The 22,237-nt window shown below is 40.7% G+C and overlaps 1 protein-coding gene across 9 annotated transcripts in view; it reads right to left on the bottom strand.

Moving 5' to 3' along the window:
- NAV2 (neuron navigator 2) overlaps window positions 1–22,237 on the bottom strand; it is a 559,460-nt gene that overhangs the window by 88,173 nt on the left and 449,050 nt on the right. For all 9 annotated transcript variants that reach the window (XM_081882207.1, XM_081882209.1, XM_081882202.1 and 6 more), the window contains one exon: window positions 14,458–14,580. In XM_081882207.1, the coding sequence (XP_081738333.1) occupies window positions 14,458–14,580 (123 nt within the window). The remainder of the gene's footprint in view (window positions 1–14,457; window positions 14,581–22,237) is intronic.

The following is a 22,237-nucleotide window of genomic DNA, read 5'->3' as shown; positions in this document are numbered from 1 at the left end:
TAAGTTGAGAGAGAATTATGCCCTCTCTTTCCAGATTATGTCTTTGATTGTAATTTGTTCCACCTAAAATGGATTTTTTCATCTAACTTTGATTTTAACCTCAATTCGATTTCTATAGTATTACACAATGTAAACTGTGAAGGATAACCTTCCAGTTACAGGATCAATTAATTTCCTTGGTTAAAGAAGAAAATTCCATTCTTTTAGGTTAATGCAACAGACCAGAATATTACTTTGCTTTCTTATCCTACAATACCCCCTTGTCTTTTGCAGCTGTTAATATTTGACTAGGTCCTCTGGACTACAAAAAGGGTTATCAAAACAACTGAATTCTCTCCCCCTCCCTACTGCCCTAGTTTCAATAGTAGAAAAGTATGAGGAACTATGATCAATATGGTAGATTATGTAGAATAAAGGTAAAGGTAAAGGTAAAGGTAAAGGTAAAGGTAAAGGTAAAGGTACCCCTGCCCATACGGGCCACTCTTGACAGACTCTAGGGTTGTGCGCTCATCTCACTCTAGAGGCCAGGAGCCAGTGCTGTCCGCAGACACTTCCAGGTCACGTGGCTAGCGTGACGAAGCTGCTCCGGCGAACCAGCACCAGAGCAGCACACGGAAACGCCGTTTACCTTCCCGCTATAGAGCGGTACCTATTTATCTACTTGCACTTAAGGGTGCTTTCGAACTGCTAGGTGGGCAGGAGCTGGGACCGAACGACAGGAGCTCACCCCGCTGCGGGGATTCGAACCGCCAACCATGCGATTGGCAAGTCCTAGGAGCTGAGGTTTTACCCACAGCGCCACCCGCGTCCCTTTTATGTAGAATAGTATTTAAATAAACAATCCCCCTGAATCTGAGTAAACAATTGTGATTGTTAGTGTTTGGGATTCAGTCTGGTTAATTAAAGCTCTGAATTACAAAAGAAATTAGCTAGAGAACAGTCCTAAAGTATTTCTGAGCCTATAACTATTCAACAAGACGTGTTGGAGTCAATGGGTGCTTCTATCCAGGGCTTTCTTTTAGAATTGGACAGTCCTCTTTTTAAGAATTGGACAGTCCTCAGTGCATCCAATCACAACAGGAAAAGGCCTTGTGGCTACAGTTACAGGATCAATTCCTGATATCTCCAGATTAGGCTGAGACAGACTCTTGTCTGAAACCCAGCTGTCAGTCAATGCAGACAGTACTGAGCTAGATGGACCAATGGTCTGACTCAGTATAAGGCAGCTTTCTATGTTCCTAAGTAGCAGCCAACTCATGAACACTAACCACTGTCTTTTCTTATACGTATACATGTGCATGTGCATGACAGAAGGAAAAAATGACAGATCTAACAGGGGTTCAAATATTCAAGCCATAATGCATGAAGTATCAGTGCACCATTTATTACTGAATCTGCCAAAGGTCCTACCTGGACATGACATGATTCCTGGTTTCTTTTCTGTCTCTCCAAGGTGTTTTTTATTGATTTATATCCCTTCATGGGCTCAAATAATAGATTATAAAAAGGTAAAAATAAAAGACCCCTGGACGGTTAAGTCCGGTCAAAGGCAACTATGGGGTTGCGGCACTCATTCAAATGGCTGCCAAATGACCACCTGATGGGAGTTCTGGACAGTGCATATTGTCATGACATGAAATCATGTGAGCATGATCCTGCAACCCCCTCACACTTTCTTGTAACACATGATATTTAACAATGGAATCATTTTCTATTCACATATAAATCTCAGGCAGGAATTTTTGTTCACGCAAGGGGGTTGATTTCAAACTATCTTGGGAGTTTGTATATTCTTCCCCCTTTAAGTCTTTCTATGCAACAGGTTTCATACCTACAACGGACTAGTTGGCCCTCAGGGTCCCTTCCAACTCTACAATTCTATGATTCTATGCAGTGGAACTTCAATACATACGTTACTTAAGACTTCAGATAACTTCATTTCCTCTGTCTTGCAAAATTCCATCATGCCCGTACACGAGCTTGATGTTTTCCTCTCATTCTCAGTGAAAGAATAGCTTATCAGAAATCTGACAAGCATTATTTCTTCCCAACAGTAGTGAACAGTAGTGAACACATTTGAAAAGGAAACCCCTTTTCAGGCTGTCATTGTTGGAGCTTTAGCTCATAACACTAGAACTCGGGGACATCCAATGAATCTGAACGTTAGAAGATTCAGGAGAGACAAAAGAAAGTATGTACTTCTTCACACAGAGCATAGTTAAAACTATGGAATTCACTTCCACAAGAGGTGGTGATGCTCACCAACTTGGATGACTTTAAGAGGATTAAACAAATTCATGAAGGGTAAGCTTATCAGTGGCTACTAGATGCAAAGGCTTTCTTCTTCCTCCATGCCCCTGGATGCCAGCTACTAAGAACCACTAGTGGGGAGAGTGCTGTTGCATTCAGGTCCTGCTTACGGGCTTCTCATAGGTTGTCCACTGTGAGAACAGGAAGCAGGACTAGACAGGCCATTGCTCTGTTCCAGTACGCTATTTGTATGTTTTTATTAACGAATATAACAATTCCATGCCTGTCCCCATCTAGATGATATACATCCTTATAATGAAGCAGGAAGAGATTCCTAAGCTTCCTAAACTAAGTAGAGCTTTGAAAATTGAAAATTCTGCAAGAATTCAAGTTGCTGAATTGAAATATGCCCTAAATGAAATCTATTCAGCCTTACACGACCACTTACACATTAACTAACTGTTACAGAGAACTATTGTGTAATAAAATATCTGGTCAAGCCCTCTGTTATTTGAGAATATTAACAGTCTTACAAGGCAAGGTATGACTAAGCGTATCAGCTTCAATGAGTTTTATTGGAAAGAAACCATAGCCCACAAAAAATGCAAGGATCAAATGGCTCAAATTTTCACTTCACGGTCAGTAAGCTCTTTATTGATAGCTTTACACCGAAAATTAATGCCTCCTCTCAATTCTTGACAAGCCCTCTTTTGGCGCCCAAACTGGTATGGTTCCTGTACATATAATGGGGGGAATGCTACCTAATGGTAAATTATGCAAAAGCTACCCATAAGGCTTTCATTTTTCCAAATCATCCCGTTTTCCATGTAACACATAAACATTTTCTGAGATTGTCAGCCTTCTAGAACTTTTAAGTTGCAAAGTACGGTATCGCTTGACTCACTACCATCAAATTCCTACTGGTTCTATTTTTCTATTCCTTTTTTTGTGCTATTTGCCTTTCTGCAAGTGACTTCAGTACTCTTCAGGTATTATGTTAAGGTGTTTAGTAAATATGTGAGGGGGTGGGGGAAAGCAGGGACAAGTGTACTAACTCTACCTTTCAGAGTAATAGATTCACTGAAGTAGAGAGACTCTTGAACTTCTAGAGGCTCCCTGTACATTTTAGAACTCTGTTTATAAAACATACATGTAATCTCCAGGAGTATAGGAAGCCCTCCACCTCAGATGGCTGCCCTCTTACAAATATGGCAAGCAGAGCTAGAGAGCTCATCCCTGGTGCCTCCTTGTGTGTTTACTGAACTGAAGAGGGCTTATCGCTAAGTAAGATTTTAGCTGGTACACTGGTACTAGAAAATTCATACAATGGATTCAGAAGCTTGTCAGGGAGCTTCCAGTGTATTCTGGATGTGCAGTGACAGTTGCCTTCCAGTCTCAATGCAATACACTATCTGTGTAACAAAGCTCAGTACTGTATGTAAAATTTCTTGCACTCAAGCACATCGATGACTTCTGTGGTGCAAAGTAACTTAATCACGGCCGATTTACCTGCCAATCTCACTGAGTGGTAATGCAGATATAGAGTTGCTTCAGGAGATGAAAAACTTTACCATGAGTGCTCCCTGGCAATAGAAAGAGTGCATCTCATGTCACTATTATCAGACTGACAGCTCTGGCTGGAGAAAAGGGTTCAACAAATACAGTTACAGTGGTACCTCTGGATGCAAACGGGATCCTTTCCAGAGCCCCGTTCGCATCCTGAGTAGAATGTAACACGCTTCCGCACGTGACATCATTCTGAGCGTCTGCACATGCGGCGAAACCCAGAAGTAACACGTTCCATTACTTCTGGGTTGCTGCAGAGCGTAACCTGAAAACGCTCAACCCGAAGCTACTTTAACCCGAGGTATGGCTGTATTAAGGTGGTATATTTTCTTTACTGAAGAGTGCATGGTTATAGGTAGCAGAAACACTGTAAGAAGAAAAGCTACTAGTTTGTTGGTAACATGAACTATAATTATTTGTTTTGGCCCAACTAATACCTTTGGCTTCATGTATTTAACAGTTCTGCTTATTCACATTTTTTATTTTTTTATTTGCAAGATCACTTCACCAGCATCTGATCAGAGATCTAGATTTATTAACAGGATTCATGTAATGTCATCTGACAATGATCTGCAAAACTATTTTCTTTTAGCTGCCTTTAAAGTAAATGTCTCCATTATGTACCTTATAAACAGAGTTAAATATTTACTTTGGATTGCCATAAGACAAATGTCTGTCTGTAAGAAACTCTTCCTCTTACCCCTCATTAAAATTGTTCACTCAAGCTTTTAATGAATGTCACTAACTTAGTCATTGGAAGCAAGATACTATCTGGGAATGAAAACTCCAGTAAATATTTAAGCAGACAAGGTAACATAGAAATAAATCAAGACCTAAAAATGACTGTTAGCTCCATCTTCTAAGGTAGTATACCTTGGAATACCAGATACTATAGAAGAACAGCCATGAACATAACTTTGTGTGTTATATTTTGGAGACATCTCAAACGCTAGATAGCTATTTGATATAGTAATGATCCAGTAAGGCAACTCTGAGGTTCAGTGGGAGATTACATGTTTTTAGTGTGGAAAGGGCAGTTTCGACTGCACCTTCCTTTGTACTGAATAAAGTAGTTGTAATAAGGCCTCTACAACAGGAATTCCAGCTATGCCAACTCGTTTGCTTGACTGCTATGAGCAGGCCATAATTCTTCACACAAGTGAGGAAGTTGCAGTGCTTCTACAAAAGCCTAATAACCCTGCTATTGGCAGCATTATGGTAAATAAGCAGGTCAAAGAGGAGAGATTATTGCAGCTCCCTATTAGCAGCTACCTGCTTTAGTGGAAATCATAGGCAGGCCAGTCTCGTGTATCTGATGGATGGTATTCTTGCAAAATTGCAATCTTTAGAAATATCACATTATACATGACACTGTACCCATGTTAGAGGAATTCTGGTATCATTCAAATTTGTGGTTCTGCTCTGTAATAGACCCAGGATTATTCCAATAAGGTTCCTACCTTTCCTGGGCTCCTGGGCCTGCCATTTCCTGTAACGAACTGTGTTTCCAACACTGCTCCCTCTATGGGATTAAGGGGAGGTACATATCTCTTGCCTGAGCCTTAACAGACATAAACTGCTCCTGAAAGCTTTAATGGGCCTTGCTCTTAATTATTAACACTCAAGATATTGACATGTATTGGTACATTTTATATGCTATATGTATTTAGGAGGCATTCAGGTCTCAAGTAACCAAGGAGAGAGAAGGAACAACCCATTGCCTTATGCCCTCCATTGTTCCACTGTTGCCAGCTTCATTGCTTTCCACATGTTGGGAGGGGTGATACGGGGTGTGGGCCACAGGGGAACTGGAGAATTGGTGAAAGATGTCTCTCACCTCCACCAGCTGGGTGGAAAAAAACCATTATTTCCATGTTGTGTGGGGAAAGCATTTCCATTCATAGAACGCAAAGTAAGTCTGGATCTAATTTTATGAAAATGGTTAAATAACAGAACATGAATATATCAGTTATAAATGTATTGGGGGGGGGGAATCAGGCATAAAGGAAAACATGTACAGAAGCTAGACCCGGCTTACTCCTTCCATTGTCTCCATCCAAAGTACTGCTAACTAGCTGAACAGAAAATAATTCAGAACCTAGTATTATTAAAGAAGATAAAACTGACTCCAGCTACAAAAGCTGAGGCTGCTGAAGAGGCCAGAGATCATCTTGGCTGTGAGTCCTGGAAGACCTGCTCCCTGCCTTGCAGGCCTTTTCCCACCTGGCCTGGGGAGTCAAGGCCCTGACTGATATAGCTACAAAAGCTGAGGCTGCTGAACAAACTCTTGGGCTGGAGTATTGTTTAGGACTTTTTGTTTGGGGTTGTTGCTGCTGTTATTGATACTAATCTTTATTTTAGATCTTACTATGATTTATGTGGAAATTGTTTCATTTGGTTGTGCATTTTTTAAAGTTTTATTTATTGTTTATGACTATTTTTGTTGTATTTTTTTCATGTTGCAAGTGGAGCATTGGCGAACTATGGAAATAAAATGATGTATGCCTGAATAGTTAGACTAAGAAAACAAAAGGTAGATAACAGTGTGAAGTGACAACACATTGAGCTGAATGCCCCACCTGATCCATTAGAGATTTTTAAAGTGTTGACCAAAATAATTTAAAGCTTAAATCTTTACTCAGATATACTCAAGTGCTCACTTGTCACCATTTCAGGCTATTCATTGACTGTTCAAATCCTGATATACATCAGTGCAGCCTTCAGCAATGTGATAATTTCCAGAAGGTCAGTAGGCCTTAGTTCCCAAAGCACGTACATCAGTCACATGAGAAGTGATATCCCTTTCAAAAACATCACCATACTTGCTTTTCTTGCAGTTTCTATCAGCGGATCCAAGAACTCAGCACATCACCCGCCGAGGTCAACAATGATGCATATTGTCAAAACAACATGAAAAACTGACGTAAGGACAGTCCTTGGGGCGAGACTGTACAGATTAGTCCAATACATGTTTATTTAGAAGTCCCACTGGTGCTACATAATAATTCTCACTATTATCTGCTGCACCTTAACTTCCAGCCAAGTGTAGTTATGCAGCCTTAGATTATCACTGTTACTTGAGAGCGCAATTCACTGACAAATAATTATATTGCATGCCTTCATCCACAAAAGTAGAGTTCATAAGGGTTGAAAATTAGGCACACCCTTCCCCAGTGATTTGTCATATATTTGCTTGAATGCTCAAAAGTGCACTTGCTTGTTGTTTGATTGCCTTTACATTTGACCTTATTGCCTCACAAGATACCCAAGTCCGAATGAAAGCTCCAAATGTATGAAAACAGTGTTTGCACTTTGGAAGCTGAACAGATAACCTCAGCAACAGGGAAATCCCAAGATCAGAGGTTACTGAAGCAGCTGTCTGGGGACTTTTGTTGATGTTGTTGCCATTAGATGTGAAAAGCCAAATAACAGTTTCTGCTCTGTGTCAAAAATTTTTTTTACATCCTTCAGCTTGTCTTGCAAAGCACAAAGGACCTGCCTACTGTGCTTAATTTTGGATAGCAAACCTACTTTTCCCACTTGTTCTGCTGAGTTTGAAAGCCACTATATGTTAATATTTGCAGTGATCTGGTAACTTCCTGACTAGATTACTATAATGCATTGTACATGGTGCTGTCCTTGAAAGCAACTCATAGGCTTTAATTACTGCCAGATTAATTAATTAATTAATGTGACTGCCAGAATTTTAAGTGGGGCAGTCAGATGGAATCACAGTGCTTATTTTTCCTGTTTTCAAGTAGGATACATAGAAGAGGATGGCCATAGTTGGATGGAAGGCAGATATAGTTGTACTGTACTAGGAATGTCTTTAGTACAAGCCTAATTTCATTGCTCCTTACAAAAAAAGATAGTATTGGAATATTGTGCCCTGTCCATGTCTTTTGACACAAAGGTTAATGCTTTTGACAAGGCTGCACTTAAACCTTTATGCTCAACAGAATAGTGCTATCCTTTCCACCTTGTTGGGCTCTAAAGGAGGGAACACGGGTCTATAATTTTGGCAGCTAATCCAAACATTGTGGTTGTCAGGATTCTAGCCCTTCACCAGTTTAGACCAGAAAAGGTTGGCGGGGAGCTTGGAGCAGCACAGCATCCAAACAGCTCTTCCTCCAAATCTTGAAGTTGAAGGGGGTCAGTCACTGTCCAGTTGTGAGGATGATCCCCGGCCCCTTCTGTAGTTCTGGGTTTGGGAGGGATGCTGGGGTTCATCGTGCTCATCAAAGGGTAACTCTGGGGTGGGCATACTGAGTTAAGGCATACGAAAAATCTCACCTATAAAACGAAGGCCTTTTCTATTGTTATTGCTAGCTATTTTAACCAGACAATCATCTTTCTAGAATGCAAGAGTTCAAAAGAACTTTTGATGGGAATTCCCTTTGTTCTTTTCCCCCGCATCTGATTTACAAGATAAAACTTGTCTTTCTAAGGCAGAGGGAGATTATCTCTCCATGTACTCAAGTATAACTTTACTTTGAGAGCCGGGTTGTTTTGAGCCAGCTGATAAAAACCAAACCAGACAGCTACATGAGGCATGGGGTTTTCTGGGTTGAAGGTTTAAGTGGTCCTTTGATTTCTCTGTTACAGGAGCTATAAATATTCATATATTACAGTTTAGGTGGCTAAACTGGGATACATGATCACTTCCAAGGGCCAGGGTGTCAACAAATACCCAGAGATGAAAGCCAGAGAAGAGTAGTGATGCTGCTCTGTAGTAGCAAAAATACAAAGAGTGTTCTGCCTTGCTGTCTCATAATGCAGCAGCTGAAACAGGCTACGATCTACAGTAAAACGACTTTAGTTTTACCTGTCTGGCTTTTGTGTTCTTTTGAGCTCAGACATAAGCCAATATCCTTCAGTCTTGCTGAATTCAGTGAGATGAACACCACAACTAAAAGTTTATATGCCAGCATGTTCTGGCTTAACTTTGTGGCTGCTTATTTGATGTGTTCAGTATACTTGTATCATTAATGAATCAGTGATGGGACACCTGTGTCCTTCCAGGTATTATTGGAGTTCAATTCCCATCAGCCCCAGCCATCCTGGTCAGAGATGATGGGTGTTTGGTACAACACTATCTGGAGGAGCACAGGTTCCCCATTTCTGATTTACATCCTGTATTCCTTCATCATGAAACTCAAGGCAGCATAAGTAATGTTCCCTGGCAGTCTCCCATCCAGGCACTGATCACACCATGACCCACTTAGCTTTAGCAGGAGACTGCATCACTTTCCTTAAGATCATGCACCTGAACAAAAATGTTTTTTATTACATTTGATAATACAGTGGTCCCTCGGGTTACATACGCTTCAGGTTACAGACTCCGCTAACCCAGAAATATTACTTCGGGTTAAGAACTTTGCTTCAGGATGAAAACAGAAATCGTGCAGCGGCAGCGCAGCAGCAGCAGGAGGCCCCATTGGCTAAAGTGGTGCTTCAGGTTAAGAACAGTTTCAGGTTAAGAACGGACCTCCGGAACGAATTAAGTACTTAACCCGAGGTACCACTGTACCCTTCACCAAAATAGCTCAGGTCAATGGACATGGTCCTTCTCTGGTCTCATTTTACCATCACAACATCCCTGTGAAGTAGGTTAGCCTGAAAGAACGATGGAATAGCTGGCTCATACAGAGCGGAGAGTTGAATTTGTGTCTTATTTGGTCCTAGTTTGGCACTCAAACCACAATCGTTTCTTTTGTGAAATGAAAGCCACCTTCCCCCTAGCTCAGATCTAAACTCGTGTTACTTTTAAAGGAGCCACAAGTCTTTTATGAGAGTGTTTGGGATATAAGAAAAGTATACCCCTCTTTTATCAAAGATTGGATATCATGCCCTAGAAGGAACAATAAAGAACAGTCCTATTAGTTATATATCAGATGTTTTTCTGCAAGATATATCCACTAGTTCCATCAACTGATTGCCTTGTTTGTATGTTGCAGGAAACAATGCTTGATTTCTTTATGTGCACTTACAAAATATCAAAAGATATCACATCATTTGTCAGCTACAAGAAATACTACTTTTCACAAGACATTCAGAAACATGTGTTAAGAGATGGTGGATTAAAATATGGGGGCATGAATGAGAGTTGTGTAGGTGGACCCTACATGCCACACATATATTTAGAGTTAAAGATATACTACTAAAATAAATTTTCCCACACATTGACTTTGAAAGCAGCTGCCCATATATCCTCTAAGCTTATAAAAGCATGGACAACTTTAAAGGTTAAATTAAATTATAGCCCAACAGTTAGCATAATGAATTATAAACACTCCCTGTCATGATATAGGCCTATAATTGCCATGGTTTCTCAGGTCTGGCCAGCTTCCATTTTACAAAAAAAGTGGAAACTCTACTGTAGAAGCTAACAATGCTAGCAAAGCAGTTACCGTATTTTTCGCTCTATAACACGCACCTGACCATAACACGCACATAGTTTTTAGAGGAGGAAAACAAGAAAAAAATATTCTAAATGAAACAGTGGATATATGATTTTTGTGGTTCATGCTGTGGTCACAGACATGTGATCTGACGGTGAGTTTGGGGTAGCCCAATGCAAAAATCCTGAGGATCCATGTGGATCCATGCTTTGTAACCACGTTTTTGCGCCATTGCGACCCCATGAAACAGTGGGTGCGTGTGTGTTTTGGTGCAGGCTGTAGCCATGGATATGCTATGTGATCTGATGGTGAATTTGGGGTGACCTAGTGCAAAAATCCTGAGGATCCATGTGGATCCGTGCTTTGTAACCACGTTTTAAGTGGGGAGGGAAGGAAAAGAACTCAAGGGACAAGGAGCTCGCGTGGGGGGTGTGGAGAAGGATGCTGCTGATAATGCAGGAGAGGCTCCTCTCCAGCTTTGCTCCTTTAGAACAAGCAGGCTCTGCGTCTCTCCCTCCTCCCCGGCAAGGAAACCATGATAGTAACCACTCTGAGACAAATCAAGAAAAATTGCGACCAACACTCTCCCCCAACAAGCGCAGTGAGGTCAAAACACACACACACGCAGAGAGGGAACTGGCCCTAAAGTCGCAGGGCGCTGGGGGAGTGAACGGGAAGCAAGAGAAGGAGAAGGAGCCCTCACACACACAGAGACACACAGAGTGTCAATTCTAAAGTCGGAGGGACAGCGCAGGGAGAGTGAAGGGAAGCAGGAGGAGGAGAAGGAGCCCTCTCTCACACACACACACACACAGAGTGTCAATTCTAAAGTCGGAGGGACAGCGCAGGGAGAGTGAAGGGAAGCAGGAGGAGGAGAAGGAGCCCTCTCTCTCACACACACAGACACAGAGTGTCAATTCTAAAGTCGGAGGGAGAGTGCAGGGGCGCAGGGAGAGCGAAGGGGAAGCAGGAGGAGGAGAACTATAGCTCAAGCACACACACACACAGCCCCTACAGTGGCTAATCCAAAATCGGACAGCAAAAAACTGCAGGCAGGGACAGAGAGTACGGTTTTTTTTAAAAGCAGCCAACCCCGCTCTGCTTCTCTCCCTCCTCCCGGCTAGGCTGGCTGAAAAGCTTCGCTGCTACTTAGCAGCTCTGTGGGGAGGAGAGAGGAACATAGAGGACGGGTTTTTTTAAAGCAGCCAAGCCCGCTCTGCTTCTCTCCCTCCTCCCGGCTCGGCTCGCTGACAGGAGCCGCTTACACCTGCTTTGCTGTTTCAAAGCAAGCCACGGACTGCTCACAACTGCAGCAGATTCCCCCGCCATCTGTAGGCATTCGCTCCATAACACGCACAGACATTTCCCCTTACTTTCTAGGAGGAAAAATCTGCGTGTTATGGAGCGAAATTTACGGTAGTCTGACCAGTTTTAACGCAGTATGTTCCATTCCTTTGTCTGAATCCTGTTGTCACCTGCAGGGATTCAGGTTGTGGATTGTCCTCTGCTTGGCCTCATGTTTTTGCAATGTAAATACTATTTTAAACTGCTGCTAGGCAGAACTCATTTGTCCTGCTCTAGTGCATGATGTCCTGCATGTGTTCCTCTGTCTAACTGGCTACAGGCCTTTCCTCCTGCCTATTCCAACTACATTTCAGAAGAGTATTTTATCAAAATTTTGTACAGGCATCCCCCCTGCCCCCCCCTCTTTCACACGATCAATTTGTGTGACCATATATATGTGTGGGGCTGGGTTCTTATTGAAGAAGGTTTAACAACAACAATGCAGCTATAAACCCCCCCAAAAAAGATAAAAGGCCTTTTAATATAAGAATGTTCTACTAGCCTCCTAAAAGAAGAAAGAGATGAGGCCTGGAGATCCTCAGTGGGCAGAAAATTCCACCAGAAGAAGACAGAAGAATAAGAAAGTAAACAGCAAAGATTCGGAATTTCTTCCTATCCTGACAACCTTTCCCTGTTAAAGGGTGGCACCTGGGAGATGTGCAGATCTGTCTGGGAAACTGGTATTTTTCCAACCTTCTTGCACATTCACTTTTGTAACAAACAAAGGCCTGGGGATCTAGATTTGGAAAAAAGACTTTAATTCCTAGAACTCTGTACCTACACCTATGTCTCAGGGGTGATGTATCCCGTTTTGCCAGTTGAGGCAAAAGGGGGAAGCGCTGCTCCGCTCCACTGCCTCTGGTGGCCAGCGGTGGTTTCTGGCCAAATATCACCAATTTCCGGTGAGATTTTGCCAGATATTGGCGCTGCTGCTGCTGCTGCTGCTGCTGCTGCTGCTGCTGCTATTTCTCCAGTAGTGATGGGGTGGGTTGCCTTCGCCTGAGGCAGTGGCTTCACTCTACCTCTTTGAAGGGCCGGACCTGGTATGTCTAGTCTCTTTTACCATTCTGTGACGCAAAAAGAGAGAGAAGTCTTTGGCTTGCACAGATGTTGAAATTAATTAATAACTCCCACAACCAGGTGGGTAAACCCAACACAATAAATAAAGAAAAGATGAAACTATTTTTGACTGTTTTACATCCTTTTAAAATAAACAAAACAAATCTAAATTAAAGGGGGCTTTCAGATGCTATTCATTTGAGTGGCGTGTATGCCTGTGCACACAAAAATACAAATAAACTGGTAAGCTCAGCTGTTATTAAGGTAATCCCCATTAACCTAGCAATCAGGCATTAAATTAATTTTCCACATCCAGATCTGCTGGTCTGCTGCAGGGGGAAATGTATCTTGTAAGGGCCATGTTTGATGCTAATACAGTTAATATGGAGAAATCTTCATTCTATCTACAACTAATGAGATAGCACAAGTAAGCTGAGCAGCTGGAAACGAAAGAGCTCCACTGGGGATATCTTAGCAATAAGCCATTTTACTGTGACATTCAAGTCCAGTGTTGGATTGGCTCAGTCTTGGGACATTCAGCTTTATACAGTTTCAAGGGGATATAAATCCAGTCTCTAGAATATTATTTCATGAATCATGCTTAAGAGCAGCTTAATAATGTTTTAATTATAGTTAGGGCTGAGTGGAAATGCCTCTCCAACAAATTTGCCAGCCCTGTTCACAAATTATGTGAACTGGAATGGCAATTTTGGCAGTTTTCGGGGTTGGAATTAAGTATTACAAATTATTTTGCAGGGGGTGCTGTTTCCTTTCCCCATCCCTCATCTTTTTAACAGTAATGCTGAATATGCTGTCTACTGCTACCCTCCTCCACCCTTTATGTTTGAAAGTCTAGCAAAAGTGCCACTTGCCACTACTGTGATGTGGCCAGTTGCCACCATTTTTCTCTCAAATGCCTTACAGAGTAAACCAGCGTAACACCACTAGCATTATAATTAGAGGGGTTGAGATGGGGGAGAATATGGTGGCAGACAGAGTAAGGGTTGATTTTTCCATGCTTTAAAAATCTGTTGACATCTCAAGTGAAAATCAATCCGGACACAAAAGTTGTTGAGCCAAAATCTACACTTTTGATATGGGTTGCCATATGTCCTGATTTTCCCAGACATTTAAGCTGTTTCCGCCCAGGCACTTTTTCTGATGGCCAAATCCCGGTTATGTTCAGGAAATTCCAGACGTATGGCAGCCCTATCATAGGTTAACTTTGGGTACTGGGAGGGATAGAGCTGGCTTTGAATAATAAGCAAGTTATCTCTTGCTGTGGCTTGGGAAGAGACTTTTCTTTTTGGTCTCCAGGTCTTATGGACTGGCATGAGGTCAGAAAAATACGTTCCCCCAGTTTGACTGAAGACTCTGGGACAGGGTGAGAACCTGCATGGCCTTCTTCACTTCGTTCAGCCATATGGCTTTGTTTTCAGTCAACGTCTCTACACTGCAGACCATTTATTTATTTATTGCATTCTAGTGCAGGGGAAACAGGGTAGATAAAATCTCACCTCTGCCACAAACTCTCCAGGTGGTCTTCAACAAGCTACTGTCTCTCAGTTTTATCCCATTACCAATTAACCATCGAAATAACTGTCCAGATGTGCTGTCATAGAAAATGTGCCTAATTTCCACTCCACTTAAATACCTTAACTCAAGTATCCTCAGAAGATCCCACTCAAAATCACAACAGCCAAATTCTACTTCCTTGCAATATATTCGTAGGCTATTCAAAAGGCACATGTTTTCCTTTGTGCTTGAGTTGGAACACGGTTCATAAGAGTGTAAAAATACAGAATGTAAAAATAAAGAATGGCAGGTGCAGGCCTACCTGTCTGCATCGCCCAGGCCCAGCGAGGTGTTGCGCTGCAGAGTTTCCCGTACAGCAGCCATCCCATCTGGGAGTCTGTTTAGCCTTCGAGTGTAAAGGCCCAATCCACCATCTGTCATGTACCTTTGAAAACACCAGAAATACATTTGTGTTGCAGGTTTACCAGATCAGTCAACCTAGCTAGCTAGCTATTCATTTTTATATTATCCTTCACCAAAAAAGTCAAAGGGTAACAATATGATAGAAAAATGCATGCACATCATATAATCACTAAATTCAACACCGAGAGATGTAAAGTTGGATTACATTTACTTGAAACTAAATTTTGCCAAGGAATAAAACACAAGAGCTTTTTTACATGTTACATTTACCATGAATTCTGTTAAAAGTCAGTTTTAGGAGGTAATATGGCATGTTAGAAGCATGGCAAAGGTCTTGCTACCTTGATGTACTGAGCTCTGCAGGTGAGGGCCCCTTGCAAATACCATCTTATCAGGAGGTCCATTCTGCACAATATAGGAATCAAGCATATAGTATTTTAACATCTACCCATCGGAATTCCCTTCCCTTGAATATTCGGTGACATGTATGCTGTCTTTTTTGTGCCTACTGTAGACTTTCCCATATCGTTCTCAGTTTTCATGTGTACTGGAATTGCTTTTAAGTTGTTTTTATTGTATGGACACTTCTTGTTTGCTGCCCTGGGCTCCTTTGGAAGGAGGGGCAGGATATAAATGTAATTAATTGCTTGAGTAATAATGTCTTCCAACTAGGAATGGACTGGTAATATTGTGAGCTTATCTTCATAAGTAAATGGATAAGAAAACTTATTTTTCAGGCAGGATTCACTGGAAAGAAATTCTTCCAGTGGTAGCAGGGGCTGGTAATATCAGCAATAGACCTCTCATTGCCACTGGGTGTCATACAGTTTGTGTAACATTTTGGAATTGAGAGGCTCCTGCTTGAAAATGTTGGAATTACTACTGCATATTTTCTGTCATTAAAACACCCACTTCCATGTCTGCAGTATGCAATCACACTCACACATGAACTCTTCAGTCTATTAGCTGGCTATAGCACCACTATGTTCATTTCATGGAGTTTAACAGAGTGTAAATTTGTCACACTTAAGAACTTAAAACAAGTTATGAATGTAGTTTATCTCTTTGGAAAAGACAGGATAAAATAAAAAACACTGGCATTGAAATAAAAGGAGCATCTCTGACAAACAACATTAAAAATGGTTTAAAATGGTTTAAAATGATAAAGTACGTGTTATTACCATCCTTTACCCCTAAAGGATAAATATCTATATCAAACCAGTTCAGCTGAAATTAAAATATATCTATTAAGCTGAATATATTAAAAGTAAAATAAATGCAAATAATTCATCCAAACACATACACATGAAAAATATGCTTGGCTATAAGATAGAGATTGATGCATGCCCTGAAGCATTTATATTGTTGTTGTTTTTTGCAAACAGGAGTATGAATGAATAAGCTTATGAACACTGGAGAAAAAAATCTAAATGCATGGTATATGTGCACCTTTCCCCTTCTTCTAGATTGTTTCCAAATTGGCAATACAATCAAAATGTACATCAAATAAACAATAAGAAAGCAAACAAACTGATAAGCTTTGGTAAACTTTCAATAAAATAACATACTTGACTAAACTGTAACCTGAAGAGCTATTTCCTTCCAATGCAGTTCTGGAAACAGTGACCAAATTATCTGAAGAGGCTGCAGACGTCCTTTAGTTTTGCAAAGTTCATTGCCACTCACTGATTTTTCTTCTAGAGACTTATATTTGCCCGTGAGAAAGAGAAAAAGAAGCCTTCCCCCATCACACGGCCAGTCCAAATGCTGTTAAAGTTGATAATCTTGCAATGACTAACAGAAAACAACCCTTAGTCCACAGAAGCACTAACCCATTTTTTGAAACCCTAGTGTTATACTGTCAACATTAAGAGACAAAACCTGACTGTGTTGCCTGACTCAATTATTAAGCTTCTCATGCAACAGGAAGGCAAGAAAAAAGTGCAATGGATGTAAGTTAGCTTTGTGAGTCTCTACTGGGTTCAAGAACAATAGACAATTGCCCCTCTGGGGTTTAACAAAGAGGTTGCTAAGCTAGTTAAACTAGGGACAGGGCTATTCTCAGTTCTGCTTTGTCCATGGGGACAAGACACAATACTTTCTCTCAACTGCATAAACAAGGAGTCCAGTTTCAATGGCACTAATAGAAGCTAGCTTGCCACTAGTCCTCCATTCATTTATTTGTCAGGAGCTTACAAAAATCAACCTTAAAAGTGGAAGAAGAAAACTCAGCAGTTATGTAACAGACCGTGTTAAAAGTGCTAGTATTTAAGGACATTTCATTCAACATGGAATAAGTGCCACAGAGAGCATATACACAAATACAAACAAATACGCACATATATTCCACAGTAACTAACAAGTTTGCCACCAAGGCAGTATTTAACAGAATACTGCAGCCATCCTAATGGTATGACCAATGTCTTCTTTCCATGCACATTAAAACACCTTTTCGTTGCATTCAAACTTAATGTATTTAGATGAATACAGTTTTAAAATCTTTAAAATCTCAGGGGCACATACAAAATGTGTACTAGACAAGTCAATCAAATTTGAAAATACTGAAACCCTGCTGATTTCAGTGGGGCAGGCAAGCACATGCTTAAATCTCTCCACTGAGATCAATCGGATTTTGGCCAACAATCTATGAGGCTAGACTTTGTCCAATCAGTTAATATACATTTTAGAAATAAACAAAAGCATGAGTGAACTCCATTTCTGTTATTCCAGCTGCTACTTACACCTCCCCTCAACAGAGTTAGTTTCTCCTGCCTAATAGGCAGATCCTTTCTTGTTCATAGACATTTCCATCTTATCATTCCAGTTCCTATTCACTTACAACCATTTAAAAACACTAATATAACCACAACCCTCTTTTCCTGCACCAGCAACGTTTGCTACGGCACTACATTGCATTGAAAAAAATGAAACACTGAATGAACTTTGACTTTCCCACATGTTACAATGACAGGGCATTCCATCCCCAATCCCCCTTTGGGTAGTTGGTGCCTATTTATCACCACCTTTCTGGACATACATGTTGGAACAGGAAAGGAAACAGAACCTCATGAGTGTAGCTTAAGGAGGTTCAAATCAGTGGAATATCTGCATATGAGAGAGAGAGAGAGAGAGAGAGAGAGAGAGAGAGAGAGAGAGAAGCCATTTTTTTAGTTTTCATTATTTTAAGTGAAACACTTGTGCCTCTTTTGGCAGACCTATGCAGACAGAGCACAGGAATAAGAAAAGTGGCTTTCCAAACGTATGCATGTTTATGGTCTAATCTTTCTGCTTGTCCGAAAACAGCAGCAGCCACCATTCTTCACTATCAGGACATATTTTGTACCCAAATATTTGATTAAAAATAACAGTGTGAATAGCTATGGATAATGTGCTGTTCTGCTTCCTGCAACAATAGCACCCCCCTCACCGAGATACATTGTGTGTATTTGTGTGTAAGCATCTTAGATTTTCAATTAGCAAAACTACTGGGAAAACAAAGCAAATGGACTTCTCATACCCAATAAAGCTCTCATTCTTAAGGTTGTCATAAATGAAGAAGCTATTGATTTGGGGTTAGGACCAGTGTGCCAGAGGAATTGTAAATAAGAAGTTCCCCCATTTGCTCTGCTGAATTATTGCTCCACAGAAGCACAGCTTTTGAGGGGGAAGTTTACTTAACTTTGGCAGGCAGGTTACGACAAAGTCTGTGACCCTCTAGCACAACAACAAGTTGCAACATGTATTGGAGATATAAAAATAGATTTGAATGATTGGTTATCCAAAATGTATTTCACTGGGATATTTATTGAACTCATCTGTGGAATCCTCATACAATCATGAATACAAACAACCAGTAGATGAAAATAGATTATGGACATATTTAATGATTGCTACCTGTCAAAACAAAAAAATTCCTTCCAGTAGCACCTTAAAGACCAACTAAGTCAGTTCTTGGTATGAGCTTTCGTGTGCATGCACACTTCTTCAGATACACTGAAACAGAAGTTTCCAGACCTTTCTATATAGTGAGAAGGTGGGGAGGGGTATTACTCAGAAGGGTGGTAGGAATGGGTGATTGGCAGATAGCTGTGATGAGCCTGTTGACGACTCTTAACGACTGCAATAGGTCTTACAGGAGGAAGCAAGGGGTGAAAAGGTGAAAAATGGCTTTGTCATGTATAATGAGATAAGAATCCTAGGTCTTTGTTCAGGCCAGGTTTTTCCATTGTTTTAAGTTTGGTGATAAGTTGTAATTCAGCAGCTTCTCTTTCCAGTCTATTTCTGAAATTCCTTTGTAGTAAAACAGCTACTTTGAGATCTTGTATAGAATGTCCTGGGAGATTGAAGTGTTCTCCTACTGGTTTCTCTGTCTTGTGATTCCTGATGTCCGATTTATGTCCGTTTATTCTTTGGCGTAAGGTCTGGCCTGTTTGTCCAATATAGAGAGCTGAAGGACACTGTTGGCATTTTATGGCATACACAATGTTAGACGTAACTGATCTGTAACTGATGTTACAGATCAATGTTAGACGTAACTATCTGTAACTGATTGCTACCTGGTTATCTAGTCTATTTATTTATTTATTTTATTTTTAAAATCTCACTATTCTAGTGCAAAAACACCAATATTTTTTTTTTATAACACATAACATTACCATTTCATAAAACAATTGCAAGAAAGAGGTAGTCATTAAGCACTGTGATGCTTAGATGCTTCTGTTTCAGAACTTCTTCACTATCAATCAAAAACCACCTTAGAGAACCAGAGTGATATAATGAACAAAATGTGCCAGTTTTTCAGTCAGCCTCAGTAACTGTGTCTTTAACAGCAGCAGCATGCAAGAATAGCTGCCTTCTTTTAACCAAATGTAGAAAAAGATTATCACTTATGGATGGTTACATAGGAAGCTGCAGTTAAAATAATGTCTACAGAGGCCTGGTTCCCACAGTCATGCTAAGCCAATTCACTTTGTTCCTTTCCAGTCATTTTGCTGCTACACTGAGCACAGGGTCATGGCTTAGCTCTTCCAGACAAAGCCCAAACTGTAAACTCTACAGGACAAAACTCGGGTTACAGTTTGTGGTCAGACTCTGGAGAGAACTGAACCATGTTCAGAGTGCACATTAAGCCAAACCATGGCTTACCTCAGCACAGTACAGCAGCAACAGCAGCAGCAGAGGTGCAAAGTGGCTGCAATCTCGTCTTCCAGAGCCCATGTGCTCATTTAGGCTAAGCCATGGTTTGCCTTAGCATAAAGTGCAAATTAGGCCAATGTAGATTGAAACGTTGATAGCTTTAGGATTGGACTGGAGAAGTATGGATTAAAATCCTGCTCAGCTGTCAAGCTCAGTGGGTGAATTTAGGCTACTCAACCTAACCTACCTCACAGGGTTCCTCTGAAGATAAAGCATGATGGCTATATTCTACTTCCAGAGTCAGAAGCAATATGGGGAAGAGTGGGGAAGAGTTCTGTTGTACTAAGATCCTGCTTGCAGGGTTTCCATAGGCATCTGATTGACCGCTGTAATAACAGGATGATGGGCTAGATGGACCTTTGATCTGATGGCTTTTGTGTTTTTAAAGTAACTCACACACACTGTCTAAACCCATTTGAATAATGGAAAGTGCAAATGACACACTGAGGCATTTTGGTTTTATTGCATTTGGGGAGCTCACCCAGAGAAGCCCTTAAACTTTTGTGATTTCTATGCAAATTATTAAATTTCAGTACTTTCTCAAAACATCTAAAGGGTATAGTTTAGCATAGCTTTAAAGTGGCAGATGGGGATGACAGATATTAATTGATGAATTAAGCATAAACTACCAAAAGAATTCTCTGATTCATTTTCCTGATTATCTCAGGATTTTTCTCAATGACAGTGCTATTCTACAACTAGTAATGGGCCATAAAATTCATTTTCTACAGTCGCATTCAGTGTACAACCTTTATTTATCCAACTGTTATTAATAGAGCATTAAAAGGACTTACCGCAAATGGATATATGCTTTTCTAGGCAAAAAGGGGGGAGATGCTTCCCCCCTCCTCTGTTCCCAATTTACTGGCATAAACCAACTGCTTCTGAGTTCCCTTGGCAACTTAAACTCTTGAACTTTTCTCTCCTTTTGCCAGCGGCTTGCACCTCAAACATTTTGTTTTGTACAGCAAAGTCATTCCAAGTCATTGTTTGTTTTTGTTTTTTAAAAAGATGCCTTAAGTAACGCTTTTCACTGCTACTTGCATTCACTGAAAGAGATCAGGTACAGTAGGTTTCACTTTAGCAATCTAAATCTTGCCTATTTTTCAGTTGCCAATTTACAGGAGCACCTGCCATTATCTAATGCAGAATCAAACCTGTTGAAAACATTTTACAAAAAGATAACAACAGCTGGAGGAATTGACTAGACCTTCTCTGTTATGGAGCCAACATTCTGGGATGGGCTTTTGGGGGAGGTATATAAATGATGGATTACGCTTTCAGATGGGATGGAAGATAGTTTGAGGGAAAGTGCATCAAACAGCAGTATTTCTCCAAATAACTGCAGGATAGATACAGATTGTGGCTAAGGTCATGTGTACACAGCTTCAAACACCAACACTGGGAGTGTGCTGGAGCCGGAATAACTGGCAATGTGTACACAGCCTAAGTTTTTATTACTATTTTGTCATCACTTCTCTCCTGTCCCCTCCTCCTCTGGTGGTTTTATGTTTGACTTGTGTTTTAGGTTATTTTCTTCTATTTATAAATATAATTCCTATTAAGGTGAACAAAGAAAGTTGAATGTTTGAACCCATGTTTACTTTGTTCTAGTCCGCCTGGGTTAAATCCAGTGCTAACATGCTGCTTGAAGAATGGCTTTTGATCCAGCACAGACGTCGGTTGACATAAAAAATGAGAGGTGGTTTTCTGTGAATTCATCTTCCCTCTGCAGTGCTACTTTTCATGCTGTTGTGGAGGGTCCTCCAAACCTAGGATATTTGTCACATGGATTTTTTACTCAGCAAAATTTATATACTGCTCTCTCTTTTTTTAAAAAAAGAAAAGCTAAGCAGCGTATATAAAATAACGACACCGCAGATAAAATCAGCAAATTTTTAAAAACAAGTATATGTAACTAAATTATATATCTGAGTAGGATTGCTGAAATAATATTTTTTCTTAACACAGTATAGCAAGGGTGCCCACCACATGAAAAGATACGACTTCTAACTGTGGAATGAACATTATATGGAACTTGTAGAAGTGCAAGTTCCACAGCTTGAAGTGGTCAAGTAGGCAAGTATGGAGCAAGGCAATCCTTCAGACAAACTGGTCCCAAGCTGGTATGGGCTTTAAATACTAATAGGAAAACTCTGATTTGGGCCAAAGTCTGGAGGAGGTCAGGAGAGTCCACACCAAAATACAGAAAATATTCCCCTTTCTCTAATGCCCTCCTTTGATATTTGGCCTCCTACAGGGTGCCACTGAAATTTGAAAGACCAAAGTCCTGATGATGCCCACCTGCTGTCAGGTGAGGTGAGGTACAAACACAGCTACAAAGGAAAAACTAGGAGCTTAGAGTGAGCTCCTAATTGTTCCTTTGCAAGCAGGGATGCTTATTTAATATGCTGTGGTTTTGGGTGGGTTATCCATTAAATCACAACTGGCTTCCCAACTGGAATGCAGCAGGAGTTGGATCT

This window comes from Podarcis erhardii (assembly GCF_964252035.2).
Source record: "Podarcis erhardii genome assembly, chromosome: 1".
NCBI lineage: Eukaryota > Metazoa > Chordata > Lepidosauria > Squamata > Lacertidae > Podarcis > Podarcis erhardii.
The sequence above is the reverse complement of the archived record's forward strand: the minus strand, read 5'-3'. Positions and strand labels throughout refer to the sequence as shown.